Source organism: Melitaea cinxia, chromosome 18 (assembly GCF_905220565.1).
Source record: "Melitaea cinxia chromosome 18, ilMelCinx1.1, whole genome shotgun sequence".
In the NCBI taxonomy this organism is placed as follows: domain Eukaryota; kingdom Metazoa; phylum Arthropoda; class Insecta; order Lepidoptera; family Nymphalidae; genus Melitaea; species Melitaea cinxia.
Genome location: NC_059411.1, coordinates 9,196,710 through 9,211,779, shown reverse-complemented (window position 1 = coordinate 9,211,779; position 15,070 = coordinate 9,196,710). Strand labels below are relative to the sequence as shown.

At 32.7% G+C, this 15,070-nt stretch overlaps 3 protein-coding genes across 5 annotated transcripts; 2 read left to right on the top strand and 1 right to left on the bottom strand.

The window, feature by feature from the left end:
* Positions 1-289: 289 nt before the first annotated feature.
* LOC123662298 (tRNA-specific adenosine deaminase 2) lies at positions 290-1,354 on the top strand. The gene has a single exon (XM_045597160.1). It carries the CDS (start codon positions 297-299, stop codon positions 807-809), a length of 513 nt encoding a protein of 170 aa, XP_045453116.1. The 5' UTR covers positions 290-296; the 3' UTR covers positions 810-1,354.
* Positions 1,355-2,034: 680 nt separating this feature from the next.
* Positions 2,035-3,967, bottom strand: LOC123662296 (protein HEXIM1). The gene has a single exon (XM_045597157.1). The coding sequence runs from the start codon at positions 3,743-3,745 to the stop codon at positions 2,726-2,728; it is 1,020 nt and encodes a 339-aa protein (XP_045453113.1). The 5' UTR covers positions 3,746-3,967; the 3' UTR covers positions 2,035-2,725.
* A 5,837-nt stretch (positions 3,968-9,804) lies between these two features.
* On the top strand, positions 9,805-11,811 carry LOC123662299 (trafficking protein particle complex subunit 6b). 3 transcript variants are annotated; one of them, XM_045597161.1, is made up of 4 exons: positions 9,805-9,946; positions 10,045-10,243; positions 10,320-10,583; positions 11,179-11,811. In XM_045597161.1, the coding sequence occupies exons 2-4, from the start codon at positions 10,157-10,159 to the stop codon at positions 11,302-11,304; spliced, it is 477 nt and encodes a 158-aa protein (XP_045453117.1). In that variant the 5' UTR covers positions 9,805-9,946; positions 10,045-10,156; the 3' UTR covers positions 11,305-11,811. The 3 variants fall into 3 exon arrangements, with proteins under 3 accessions (XP_045453117.1, XP_045453118.1, XP_045453119.1); XM_045597162.1 differs by having other exon boundaries at positions 9,807-9,860; XM_045597163.1 differs by having other exon boundaries at positions 9,807-9,864.
* The last annotated feature ends 3,259 nt before the right edge of the window (positions 11,812-15,070 follow it).

The following is a 15,070-nucleotide window of genomic DNA, read 5'->3' as shown; positions in this document are numbered from 1 at the left end:
TTATACACACATAGATGCACGTGTTCCTACAGTGCCATTTCTAGTCGTCACGCACACATGAATAAAAAGTGGCTTCATACTTTTTGTTGCACACGCTCCATCTGCCTTTTGTTTATTAATCTGTGCTCACTAGCATAATCTAAGTAAATTAATTGTTCAAAAGAGGATATTAAGGAATTACTTAGAGACCAGTATTTAAAAAAAATGTTTCATTTAAGGTATAAGTCTGCAATGAAAACAAGAACATTTTAAGGTTATGAATTTATCATTCAAAGTATATATTATCTAGTATTAAAATGAATGATACGGATATAGCAACGGTTGATTTTATGAATCGCGCACTTGTGCTGGCTTCAGAAGCACTTGCAGCGCAGGAAGTTCCTGTTGGATGTGTTTTTACTCATAATGGACACATAGTTGCCGAGTCTAGAAATGGCGTAAATGTTACTCACAACCCAACAAGACACGCTGAAATGAATTGTATAGATTCTGTCTTAGGTTATTGTAAAAATAACAATATTAATTATGAAAATTATTTCAAAGATGTTGATGTTTTTGTGACTGTCGAACCATGCATTATGTGTAGCGCTGCATTATATAATCTAAAGGTTAAAAAAGTAGTTTACGGCTGTGCCAATGATCGTTTTGGTGGTAGCACAGTGCTGAATGTGAGCGACTTTTATGAGCATAATTATTTCCTTATGGGAAATATATTAGCCGATGAAGCAATGACACTATTAAAATTATTTTATAAAGGTACAAATCCAAATGCACCAGATTCAAAAGTTAAGAAGAAAACATTAACATGATCACAAATTGTTTAACATATGTGTAATCGAGAAATATCTGAAACTTTATCCATCATATTATCAGAAACAAATCCACAAAAATTGTAGTTAATATTGTAGTTAGTATTGGGTTTTTTTTTTCGTTTTAATTGCAAAAGTTGATTTTCTAAACAGAATAGATGTTTCAAGTTGTGAAATATTTCATGTTTTAATTTTAGTAAAAGATACTTTAATATTAATTGTTAAAAAAAACCTTGAAAGGAGTACGAAAAACTTTTGGATTTGGTATCTCTTAATCCTACACTTAGTTACAACTAAATTTCATTTTATTTACAATTCCTTTTTTTTACATATACATAACTACATAATAAATCATAAATGTAGTAATAGACTTGTAATGTATTACTTAAAGTTGTGTAAAAACTGATTAAGTATGTGAAATGAATGTTATTTTATTAAGTATATCTATAGATATGCCTTTGTTTTAATAACAAACACTTGGATTTTATTGTTTTAGCTCAGTTTTAGCCTTGACTATATAAAGAATTAAATAATTTTGAAACATTTTATTTGCTTTTATTAAAGATTGAATCAATCTTGTGTTGAAATTTCTAATTAAAATTTCTAAATAAGACTATTATAGGTCAAAAAACTGGAAATTTATTTTATGACATTTATTGAAATTTACAAATATGTTGAAGTAATAAAAACATAAAGTTACAATATTTACATTTATGCTTTTTATAACTCTACTTACAATGTACCCATTTTTCGTAGCACTTTTTAAAAGTTTTAACGTCATTTGATAGACGCTTGTCACTACATTTAATAAAATTACAATTTTATAATCCTGCCAGTACTCGTAGTTACTTAAAATAATTTCAATGGGTACAGAGTTGTTTCAATAGAGATTAAAAATTGTCTGACAATGAATATTAATCGTCAACTGAAACAAAACTGGTTTTACAACGTTTTTAAAGATCTTCGTTTAAAAATTAAAGATAACACAAGTGTGTATGGTATATTCTTAATTATATTGTATCTTATTAGTACAGACTAAAATTATTATTACGCATTTCAAAGATTTGCTTAACCCCTCATTAATATTGGAATAAATTTTAAGAGACAAAATTGCACAACTATTTCTTTATGGGTTTTTGGTTATTTCTAACCTACTATAAATAAACTGTTGCAACATACACTAGCAATAGTTAGAAAAATTATTAAATAATATTGAAAGAAAAAATTATATATTATCAAGCTTTATTTGTGCATATAAGTATACTTAAGAAATAGTTTTATACTATATTTTATTATTACAACTATGAAAGCAGATTTTTGTGTTTGAAATTGCAATAACCACCTATAATAATAAATTCTTTAATCCAAATAACACACTATTTTATATTGCTACTTGACACAATTAACTTATCACATTGTAAAACATAACAGTATAAAACATTTAGACCATTAAAAATTACTGTAAACATTTCATATTATTGTAACACTGTAAAATATAAAAGTGAGATCCTGATCCTGTTATATAAATGTGTTTTTTCACATATTTGAAATTAATGTAACACACAAAAAATAAGTGTTGCCTTTTTTTAACAGTCATCAAAATTATTTTTAATTTTAATAAATAAAAATCTTGAATCAACATTGTCATTATAAATCGTCAAAAATAATTTGTCTCATGCAATAGTTGTATGTTACTTTACAATTTCAAACAAATATTTTTCAAAAACAAGTATCCGTGCGGATATCACAGAAAGTTTATTAATTTAAAATGAGATCTCACATTTACATTGTTACTACAGCCTTAAAATTAATAAATGAATAAATTAACTTTAATGGAAACAGCACAGGCAAGAAAACTATAAAAATGTCTTGTATATTATTTTGTGTATGTCACTGTATAGTTTATTTCATACAATTTAATCACTTGGACTATGAAAACCATTAACGAGAGGCTGCACAGGCTCAGTGCCATTCACAACATCATCATCAACTCCATTCAAAATGTGGTTTCCATTTGCTATAGCATCACCATTCACTAACACATTTTCATGTTCAGGGCTTGAACTGCAACTTGAGTTGCTGCAACTGTCCGAAGTAGATGAGCTATCACTTTCTGAATCTTCACTCGATCCTTGATTCCTTTGTCTTAAGCGACTGTTTTCTAGTAGAAGTTTCTCATTGGCTAGCTGAAGCTCGCGTATTTTTTCTTCTTGATCTTTTAGTCGTAGCATGATGTCATAGAAAGAGGGCTCGTCTATTGAGCCAGCATTAATAGAAGTACCAGAAGTATCCCGATCCGTGGACATACTGCTTTTATCTGCACCTGACACATCTTTATCTGCTATTGACGCATCTTTGTCGTCTTCGGTGTCTTTTATTTTGTTTCGCTCACTTCTCTTAATGAGATTATCATATTTAGCCTCGAGAAGAAGATACTCTTGAACAAGTTCATTTTTGGACATGTTTGACAGACGTTCACATTGCGCATCTTCGTAAACACTAGAAAATTCTTTCGTCAAATACTCTTCTTCGTCCTCCGGGAGTGAAAAAAAATAATTTTCTTCAGAATCTACACTAAAACTAGAATCTCTGGTACGAGCCGACGGGGTTCTGAATAGGTTGAAATTGTTTTCCGGTTCTGGTTTATGAATTTCCATTAAAAATTGATTGTTGTTAAAAGGGGCCTGAGTTTTTGATAAAACAATTTTTCTGAAACGATTATTCCTTTTGCTGTTGTCAATCATCCTTCTTTCCTGCCAAGACATTTTCAAAAATGGTTTTAACACTTTCCGTTTGGTTTTCCCGCGTCTTCTCTTTTTTTTTACATTTCCATCGACTTTGTGGTTTGACACTTTTAATACAGATGGCGCTTCTACTCTCACAAGAGCTCTGGTTGAATCGCCATCTTTTAATTCTGATATGTTATTTACATCCATTTTTGCAACACAACAAATAAAAACAACACTAAAATTATATTTAATAAACTTAATTTGCGCCTACGAATAAAACGGAAATCCCACTAATCCTAAGGTAATGTCAATAAAGATCCTTTTGTATCCACTAAAATATGAACAACACACATTACTGACTTCGCCATGTTCAATTTGTAACGCGATGATAGCTATTTGATTCCTTTTATCTTCATTTTAACCAGTGTTACCTGTAGCTATATTCTAATATATGTAAATAATACCAGCATGAATACAACATTTTCTGTAACTCTGTGAGTAAAGTAGAAAACAATTATGAAGTCTGAATCTTACAAGTGTTAATTAAAACGAAAGATATTTACAACGAAAATAAAAGATATGATTGGTGAGCAACAAGTGGTTGACTTATGACTGTATATTATTAAAACAAAAGAAAATATTGATATGAAATTATTTACTACAGCATTAAAAACATAATAAATATTATGAATAAATAATAGATTATGAAAAGATTATTAATATTTTGAATAAATTGGTATCATTAAATTGAATTAGATCCATTCCGGAACCACGCAAACACAATGCTTTACTTCCCACATATGCTTTATCTTTACGAAATCATCGGAACCGTAAATCGTTCTATTCACACTGCGCTGTCGTACGCAATTAGCAAGGAATTTATAAACAACAGACGCACCGATCACGCTACCTAGCACTTTGTTCGATACTCACCCACTCTCACTCATTACTCGAGCCTTTCTGACCTGTATAAAACGACCGGAGCAACTGCGGTTAAGGCAGTCTTGGCTCTGGTTTGGCACTTTGTACTTGTTGTATTCTGCTAGTAGCTTAACTTGGATAATTAAGCTTCCGTAATTAAATTGTGCAAACGAATTAATTATTATATTACGATCTATAGTTGTTATGGTCGCGTTCACGTGGAGGCCGCGCGAGAGCAGGCGACGTGGCCGGTCAGCGCACACGTGGCAGCGAACTGTCAACGCCGAGCATGCCATACACGGTTTAAGGCCTTCTCCATGTTAAGAAAGACCCCGCCCGTGCAGTGCCGGTTGTTCAACTCACTGTCCAAGTGTCCGATAACCCTCGCCAGCTGGAGCGTCGTCGAATGACTCCTACGAAAGCCAAACTGCTCCTCGCGCACGAGTATGTGTGACGCAAGTCTCCGCAGCAGTAGACGCTCAAATAGCTTGACGATGTGCGAGAGTAGCGTAATCGGCTGATAGCTCTCCGGGTGTCTGCGATCCTTCCCAGTTTGGAGAGGACGATGACTTTTCCGGTCTTCCAGGCCTCGGGGAAGTGTCCGGTCTGGAGTATTCCTTGAATGTGCTCGTGAGCGCTGCGAGGCATCCCATAGGCAGCTGCATCAACGTGGCAGCAGAGATCCCGTCGGACCCCGAAGCCTTCCGCTTGGGTAGGCGGCCAACTGCCCTCCGTAGCTCAGAAAAGGAGATGAGCTCTTCTCCCTGGACCATCGGAGTAGGGTCGGACAGGAATCGTTCCACGGTTTGTTGGACTGCCGCGTGATGGTGGACGACGTTCTCATACGTCGTATCTCCTTATATTCCGCCAGGATCTCGGCTCTGTCACTGGCGGAATATCTTCTGGTACCCTCACCATCGAAGAGAGGGTAAACATAGGTACGTCTTGCTTGGTCAGGTTCTTACAGACGCTGTATAGGATGCTCGATCGATGGTTGTCTCCCATTCTGACTCATCGAAAGCCACGAGCGCACGAGATAAATTTTTGTTTAAAATTTTATTATATTTAGGGCCAGTTTCACAATGTCCAAATAAAGTTCCCAATAAGCTACTTGCAACTTATTTATCAAATAACGTCAACTTTTGCGTTTCACAATTGACCAATAGCACTAGCTGGCAAATAAAGTACCCAGTAAACTATATGTCAGATCAACTGGCCAATAGCAAGTTTATCTGCCATATAAATTAGTTGACAGCCATAATACGGGATTGACAGCTGTGATTCAAATAATTTCTGTTGTAAAGTTTGTTTAGTTATGTAAGAAAATTTGAAAAATGGAAATATTTGATATAATTGATGACGAGTTAGATGATTTTATGTATCGTTTAAATAGACCGATAAGGAATCCTGTATTTCGATAATGCATTAATTATATGGAAGCCTTGGATGATACGGACTTCAGGATAAGATTTCGACTTACTAAACATGCTGTAAATTACGTATTTTTATTAATTGTAAACCAAATTACGAATACAGAAAAAAAAAACAAAATACAGAAAACGAATACAGAAATAATAACACTGTATGACGATATCACGGTACAATATTCTATAACTTTTCAGTTTTCAACTTTAACGTTTATTCATTGACAGTTTGACGTTCCGGTTTCAGTAATACAAAAAATAATGTATATTCTGTTTTGATCACTAAAAAATTAAGGGATAATATATTTCAACCTGTATGTATATAAAATGTATAAAAATATTATAAACCACACATCGAAACGAATAGAACATATTTTCACGTGTATTTACAACACAGAATGTTTTTCTAAAACATGTATTTCGCAAAACGGAACTATGAAATGCGAGGTTGCCAAATCTACTAACCAGTAAGTGGCAAACAGCTATGTGCCAAATAAATTTATAGGTAAGATGATGGTGAAACGCAGGCAGGACTAACTAGAACTTTTATGTGTCACATAATTAATTTGTCAAATAGCTATAGGCTACTTTACTTGTACATTGTGAAACAAACCCTTATCTTATTTAGTTTGTTTGAAAAATTCTTTTTTTCAGATTTTGATGTTAGGACTTATTTGATGGTTTTGAAATAGTCCTATAAACTATTATTACCATCAGTGTTATCATTTATTGTTGTTGAAAGTGCGATAGTAATAGGGTGTGGAGTTCCTCGCCCGCCATCGCAAAGGGAGGATCCTTCAACCAGACGGATGTTGTGTCTGGTGGACTAACGCCCAAAGGATTTGTCGGTTCTTGTATATATACTCAATCACTCTAATAACTTTAATATCGCGATGTAGGATACGTCAGTTCTTTCTAGTTTTTTTGTCGCGAGATAGATGTCGCTACAGTTGTATTGTCATCCCCACCCTGTATATATATATGTGTGTGTGTGTGTGTTTGTGTGTATATATATATACGTATGTGTATGTATATATTTATATTTACATCTTTTAAAGGACGAAGGCAACAAGCAAATGCTCACTACGTCACGCAGTACATCTACGTGAAATGTGGTTGGTGCCCCCGGTTGTAACTTGAATTGCGTATAAATGAATTTTGTGTATCGATTCTCATAATATATAGAAGTATTCATATTTATTTTTATGTATTTTTTATATGTGTATCAATTTTTAAAGATTTATTATTGTTATGGTTTTATTAATATATATATATATATATATATATATAATATATATATATATTTTATAATGACTTCTTTTCGCCTATCTCCTTACGGGTGACGCTGAAAATCGGTGTTAAAGGATCTTGATCCTTCAACAAATGCCGAACGTGATCCTTTTCAGTACTCCCATAAACGCATCGTTATGCAGATTGCCAGTTTCTTTTTTTTTTCTTATTTTTCATTTTGTTTATACTTTTTTTTCAATTATTATTATTATTATTTTTATGTTGGTATTTACCTATTATTATTATTATTTATTTATTTTTGTAAATTTCTTGTATGCTGTGTGGCTACGGCACTATAGAATATAGCCACCCTTTCTCTTCCCGTGGGTGTCGTAAGAGACGACTAAGGGATAACATAGTTCCACTTTCACCTTGGAACTTAAAAAGCCGACCGATGGCGGGATAACTATCCAACTGCTGGCTTTGAAATACAAAGACCGAGGCTGGCAGCAGCGTCTTCGGTGCGACAAAGTCAGCCCTGCGGTCACCACCCGCCTAACCAGCGTGGGGACTACACACATGAGTTCACGCCATTATTAGCGCGAACTTGTGGAGGTTTATGTCCAGCAGTGGACTGCGATAGGCTGAAGTTAAGTGAAATTTCTTGTGTTTTATTTTAGTTGCGTAGTATGTATATTGTTTCCAATTTAACTATTTGTAACAACTACACGGTTATAGTTCAATGGAGTAGTTATCTTGTAATTTTGATTTTTTTGTCTAGTCTTTAAGTTGTCTGTAGGTATATCGATGTATGGATGTGAGTATAAATAAACGGTTATTATTATTATTATTTTCGGCAATTGTTCTCAGCCTTCGGCTGGTTTGTCTGCATTTACGGGTCAAAACCAAGTAAATGCAGCGTGTGGTGTGTTAAAATTACGTGTTGTGTGGAATTTCGTGTTCGTCAATTTGCAAGAACTTTCTTACGATTCGCCATGTATTTAAAATGGCGGCTTTTTGTAAGGTGATGTAAAGAGTTTCGTTTAATTCTAGTAGTTTGAGACTATGTAATAGATGGTTTGGGATAACACCTGTGGTGGAAAGAGCTATTGAGATTATGTATACTTTATTTTGATTCCAAATTCTATCTACTTCATCCTTTAGTTCAGTATATTTGTTGATTTTTTCAGAAATTGTTTTTTGTAGGTTATGAGTGTTGGGAACAGCAATATCTATCACATAGGTTATTTTATTTAATTTATCTTGGAGCGTTATATCCGGTCTATTGTAGTGGATGGTTCTGTCTGTAAGTATTGCGCGATCAAAATAGAGCTTAAGTGTATGTGTAGTGGCTTATATTTGTAATGTGTGTTTGTGTTCTGTATGAATTTGTGTTTGAGTGCTAACTTTTGGTGAATGATGTTGACTACTTGGTTATGTCTATGTGTGTAATCTGTTTGTGTGAGTGTTGTACATGCCCCGGTAATGTGTTGGATAGTCTCTGGTTGAACGTGGCATTTACGATTATCCTTTGATATATCGTTGCTTTGATTATGAATTTTCTGTAGTTTTTTAGTGTTAACTATTTGGTCCTGTATCGCTATTATAAATCCTTCGGTCTCTGGGAATAGGTTTCCTATTTTAAGCTATTTGTTTGAGGCGGCGGTGTTTATGTGGGGTTGTTCTAGATCGTGAGGATGTCGGCCGTGTAATACCTTTCGCTTCCAGCTATCTAGTTTTTGTATTTGAGGATCGTTACTTTGGGTATTTAGAGAGTTTATGTCTTCAGGTAGGTTTATTATGTAAGACGATTTAGGAGTTAAGCGGTCGACCATGTCACATTTTTTTTACAAAGGAGAGAGTGAGTCACAATAGTTCTTACGTAAGATCACAAAAAATGCGCAAAGTTGAAATCATACTTTGAAAAATCCCAGGCAACCGCGCGATTTGCACGCAACGAACTTGTGCCACCCGCACTCACGCACTGCGGCTCCCGGGAACTTCCAGCTTGTGGACTAGTCACTTGTTTTCGTAAACAACACTCGGTATTGCATTGATTAATTTAATATTGTAGTTAAATTAATAGTAATTGAACTCTTGAAGTGTGTGAATAGTTTCTTTTATTTGTTTCTGTTGTTGAGTCTCTGGACTGAAAATTTTATGTCGGTAAAGATGAATAATTAAAACAAAAGTTTACTACCGAAAAATAAAAATATGAGTACCTTTTTAAGTACAGATAAAATAAACATTAAAACAAACCAAACGTGAATTCATTTTTTCCTTAGAGTTGTGTAAAAAAAAAATGTACTTGACAAACAACAAAAACAACATTTTTTACAAGTCCCAGGCTACTATCATAATAAAAATATGACATAAATAATTCGACCTTTGGTTTGCATTAATTGTGCATGTAGTGATGACTTTTATTCGTATTTTATATCTGTTAAACCTTAATAGTGCGTTTATGTATTAAAGTAAATATAATAAAAGTTTGCATTAACAGTTTGACCGTTCTACCTTAGTCCGTAATTAGTTATTACATATACAACTTTAATAATAATTATCTACGCTAAGGGCCATTAGCAAATATTATAATGATTTTTTGTCTATAAAATTAAACGAAGGCCCTAATCTCGATCATTATTACCTTTATATACTCTTTGTCGACCATCTATTATCTGTGCTTTTGTGGCACTATCATTTTGGCACTATTGAACCTTTGATTGAACTGTGATTGAAGATTTGAAGTAGGTAATATTTATTCTACTCTATGTTTGAAGTATTGAAATGAAAGCGATTTTTGATTGATTTCAAGAAATTATTAATTTATTAGGTACCACAATTCATACGATAATATCATGTTCATAATTAAGAAGAAAACAGTAAAAGTAGGAGAAAAAACTAATAATATATTAAATATTAATGTTCTAGAAAGGCGTCAAACAACTTCACGTACTCCATCGCTTAATAATAAATATTTTTTGAAAATATTACTTACTTCAAAATAAAGTTCTTTTATATACTCTTTGAATAAGCAGTAAACATGGCTGATGATATTGTATTTGAATTATTACACTCAGAAATTATCAATTATGCCTTAGAACAAAATAAAATTACGAATGGTAATAAGGTAAAAAACACATATATTATGACGTTATATTTTTGTTTGCAATATTAATAAAGACTAACAGGCAATTATGTTACAGGAGGTTGATTTGTCTGTGGTGGAATACATAGGTTTTGCAGCTGGCTATAAAATAATGGAAAGGCTGACTCGAGAATGGCCGAGGTTCAAAGATGAGCTGGACACTATGAAGTTTATCTGTACAGATTTCTGGACGTGCATATATAAAAAACAGATTGACAATCTGAGAACAAATCACCAAGGTGTTTATGTACTACAGGACAACGCCTTTAGGTTCCTTACTAATTTTTCTAATGGCCATCAATATTTGGAATATGCACCAAGGGTAAATTTTTCTATTACAATTTTTTTTTTGTTTAAATAAAAGAAAAATTATTTCATTAATTGTGTACAATGTGTGTATTCTAGATATTATTTTTTCAACTAAAGATATTATTTTAACAAAGTGAAAACAATTATTTCTTAATTTTGATATCTACACATATAAATTAAATTTAAGTGTCTGTCTGCTATTTCAAAGTAACTATGTTTTTTCAAGTGTACATAGTTATTTACATGAAACTAAAAAACAAACCATTTTTAAAATTTTTGTCTGTCTGACTCTGTCTGGACTAATTTTTGCAATGGCTTAACCGATTATTATGGGACTTTCACTTGAAGATAGAGGAAGTTGTGGAGCAACATATAGGCTACTCAAGTAGGTACCTAATGCCCTATTTGCTCTGGCAAATTATACATTTATACTAATGTTATAAAGCTGAAAAGTTTGTTTGTTAGTTAATCGTATCTCGAGAACTACTGGTGAGGATTGAAAAATTTAGTCAATTTACCGAGGAAAACTATTTTAGTCCTCAAACTATCGCGGGTGAAACTGCAGGGTATGGCTAGTTTGTAACTATATACTATGCTTATTTTTCCAGTATGTGGCGTACACATGTGGCCTGATAAGAGGCGGCTTGGCTAATCTCTGCATTAACAGCATTGTAACTGCTGAGGTGCAATCAATGCCTTCTTGTAAATTTCATATACACGTTCAGAGGACTTAGAAATATATATTTATATTCATTAGATTGTAATTTTACTAATTTGAGGCAATGTATCAGTTATGTAAATTAAACAACTGCATTAAATATTTATTCAATGTTCACAACTTTGCATTTTAAATCAATTGTTAATTTTTCCATGTGGTATGCAATTTTTTAATAAAAAAATTAACATGTAGGGGTTTTCCAAGATGCAGGTTTAGCATTGTCATAAATAGTAACGAATGTCATTAGAACACCTATATAACATAAAACAATTGTTGTTCCATATAGAATCCTGTCACACATGCCACCTTTTAACCATATTGGTTTTCCATTTTCACACTGTAATTATAAGAAATCAATATTAGTCAGTCATATAAAGTATTTTTAGTATAGCTTTCATTGCTTTTGAATATTAAAGTTCTCTAAAGTTGCAATAATTATAAAATTTTTTTTAAAATATATTGATGGTAAATGCAAATTGTTCTTAACTTATTAAAATACTTTACCAGACCAGGTAAATACCAAGAGTTTTTTTTTTTAATACTCATGTATTCATTAAAAACGTGATTGTTATTTTTTCTTACTTGAAAGTCTGCTTGGAGTTTCTTTAACTTAGCAAGTGTATCCCTTTCTTGTTTAATTGTTGTTGTAGATATTCCGCGAACTAAATATCGTGAAATACACTAAAATATTATAAAAAAATCATTAAATACGTTACCACTATACGTACTAGTAACTTACTTAAAACAATATAATATAATCAAATGAAATAATGTAAATATAATGTCTATAAACATAATTGTAATAGAATAAAATTAATTTAAACTTATTTCTAAACCTTAATCATTTCTATACGCGCGTTTAGAAACGAAGACCTGTTTAAAATTTATATTATTAAAAAGCAGATGTTTATTTTGCGTCAATTATGAATTGTATAAATGACAAATTCTATTTTGTTTTTTTATTCAATATTTGACTAAGAAGGTTATTTTAATTGAAAACTTAAATTTTTTAGGCTCAGATTAAGAAACAAAAGGTTTTGTTTATTAATCTGAGTTTTTAGGATTATAATGAAACAACCTTAAGGATTTTATCGCGGCATTAGGTTTTTTACATGCCCGACGGGAAGACCTCCCGTGACCATGGTTGCTGTAAAGTATTTGAAATAAATCGTTATTCACGTTGTTTTTCGTAGTTTTTATTTAAAGACATTTCAGCAAAAATATTTCAGCCTCACACGTCTGTTCCTCAGTCAGGCATCTAATGCCTAGTTAAGTAATATCCAAAAGATATATTAAATATATAATAAAATTGTAACTGGTTTTTTGTTTATACATAGAAAATGTTTGAGGCGATTAAGCCTGTAATATCCCGCTGCTGGGCATAGGCCTCTTTCTTCAAGTAGGTGGGGTCGGAGCTTAATCCGCCACGCTGCTACATTACGGGTTGGCGGATATATTGCCTACTATGATTAACGATTACTATCAGCCTGTATAAGCAAGTTACTTTACTCTTTGCTATCAGCTCTAATGATAACAACCGTGGACCGTGATCTTAACGTGCTCTCCTAGGCACGGTGTGGAGACTCTCAGCCATCGGAATAAATATTTATACTAACATAAATATCCATCTTCGTTGACTAGCTAACTTTAGGGTGTCGGTTTGTTGTGACGGTGTGCACGCATCGTAAACATTTACTCTCATCATTTTTTCCTAACGCGTCAAAAGAATAAATTTAAAAAGAATTAGGGATTCACGCTAATATTATAACTCGTTAAATTTGAATCTATTTGTTAAAATTGGTTTCTAATGATATCACTCAAGTATCAAATTAACAATAAGTAAAAATAAGCAAGTAGTTTAAAAGGGCTGGACCTAGCGGGACAACCCGGATATTTAGCGCAAACTTGGGGAAGCGTACTCGTATAACCAGTGATAAACTGAGATATGCTGAAGTACCTAATTGAGCGAGCAATAATAGTAACTTACTTCATAGGTATTTAACTAAGTACGTTGCTTAGCGCGCGATCACCATTTTGTTGACGTCAACGTCGAAACATTAGTATGTATAGCTATCGGCACGGATAGTGAGCGCTGACCTTCAACGTGAAGATTTTGGTCTATTTGGTGGTGAGGTAATATTTTAATCATATTCTCGTACAAGGATTCGACAGTCAAAATTGTTACTTCTGGCCTTTTGTGATTGGCCTGACCTTTGCCTGTAAAGCTTCTTTACGCATTTCAAAAATCCTTGTCTATTGAAGTAAAACTTTTTTACGTACGCTTGACTTGGGGAGTAAGCTGGTAATGCGTGACGAGAGCGTTTCAAAAAGTGTGATCGGTCGAGGCGAACGGAAGTTGAGAGCAGGATATAAGTTAGTGAAGATAGAAAGAGAGAGTTACGTTTCGTAAGTTTTACTTCAGTCGTGTGGTCTAAAGCACACTCGTTTGTTTTAAATGACGTATTAGGAACATAATTAAAAAAAAAAATGAGACTAATTTCTACAGATTAAGTGTAACGTCCCGTACTAAAAAATAAAAATAAACACTTCACTGTCAACGTACCTACGTATATTTCTTTAACGGTATTTAATTTTACGCATTGTTCAGGTTGGTTCAGTTTCAGCTCTCATGTGAAAGATATACAACGAATATATTTATTTTAGTAATATATAGGTAACCAAAGATTTCTAATCATACGATTTCTTACTTGAACCTCTTTTACTTTGAACCGTTTTTTTAAACTTATTCTTAATTTGCTTTGAACACTTCAATTATCATATATTATCTTTAACTATGACTAGCCCGTTGGCGCAGTTTGTAGTGACCCTGCTTTCTGCTCCGAGGGTAGTGGGTTCGATTCCCACCACGAGTCTGGGTGTAATATAAATATTAATTTATATATTTATATATGTATTATTTATAAGTATGTTTATCGAAAAAAAAAAAAATATATGTAGCTATATACCAGTCGGCTGTTACTTATAACACAAGCATTAAGTTGCTTACTTTAGGAACAGACGATCGTGTGTGTATTGTGTAAATATTTATTTATTTATTTAACTGAGGTAGCGCACAGCAGGATATTTCCTGCTCAAAATGACTGGGGCAGTACTTCGATCTTACACCAGATCCCTACTAAATAAGTAGTACTGCTTTTAAGCAGTATTGTGTTCCTTCGATGAATATGGTGACCAGAGCAGAAGCTCTGGCTATCTTGAATTCCGACCAGAAAGTGGGAAATGGGGATAGGGTCAGCAACATGCTTGCAATGCTTCTGGTGTTGCATACATCGATAAGCTATGGTAATCGCTTACCATCAGGTAAGCCGTACGCTTGTTTGCCGACCCATATAGTTATATATAAAAGAAAATAGGTCCTAATAATAATTCATTCTAATTGCCGATGAAATACAATTGTCTAAAAATCCAAGTTGAGTTTATTATTATTTATTGTTATTGTATTTTATTTTAAAAGTTTTCAACATCAATTTTTTTTGTTATTTGAATTTTAACGTATTTGTAATTTGAAACTTAGTAATAAAATAGCCTTTAGCACAAATAATAATTTTTTCATTATTCTATACCCATTTTACATAATGTATGTTACAATAATAAACAATATTGTGTGCTTAAATTAAACCTATTCATAAGTTTATCGGTGAAGATCTATATAAACATTTGCACTTGCAAAAGTTAAGTTAACTCATTTTTATATCAGAATTTCTCAAAACGAAAGACTTAAGATGTCAGACGGTACTATAGTATAGTGTGATTTGATTTGC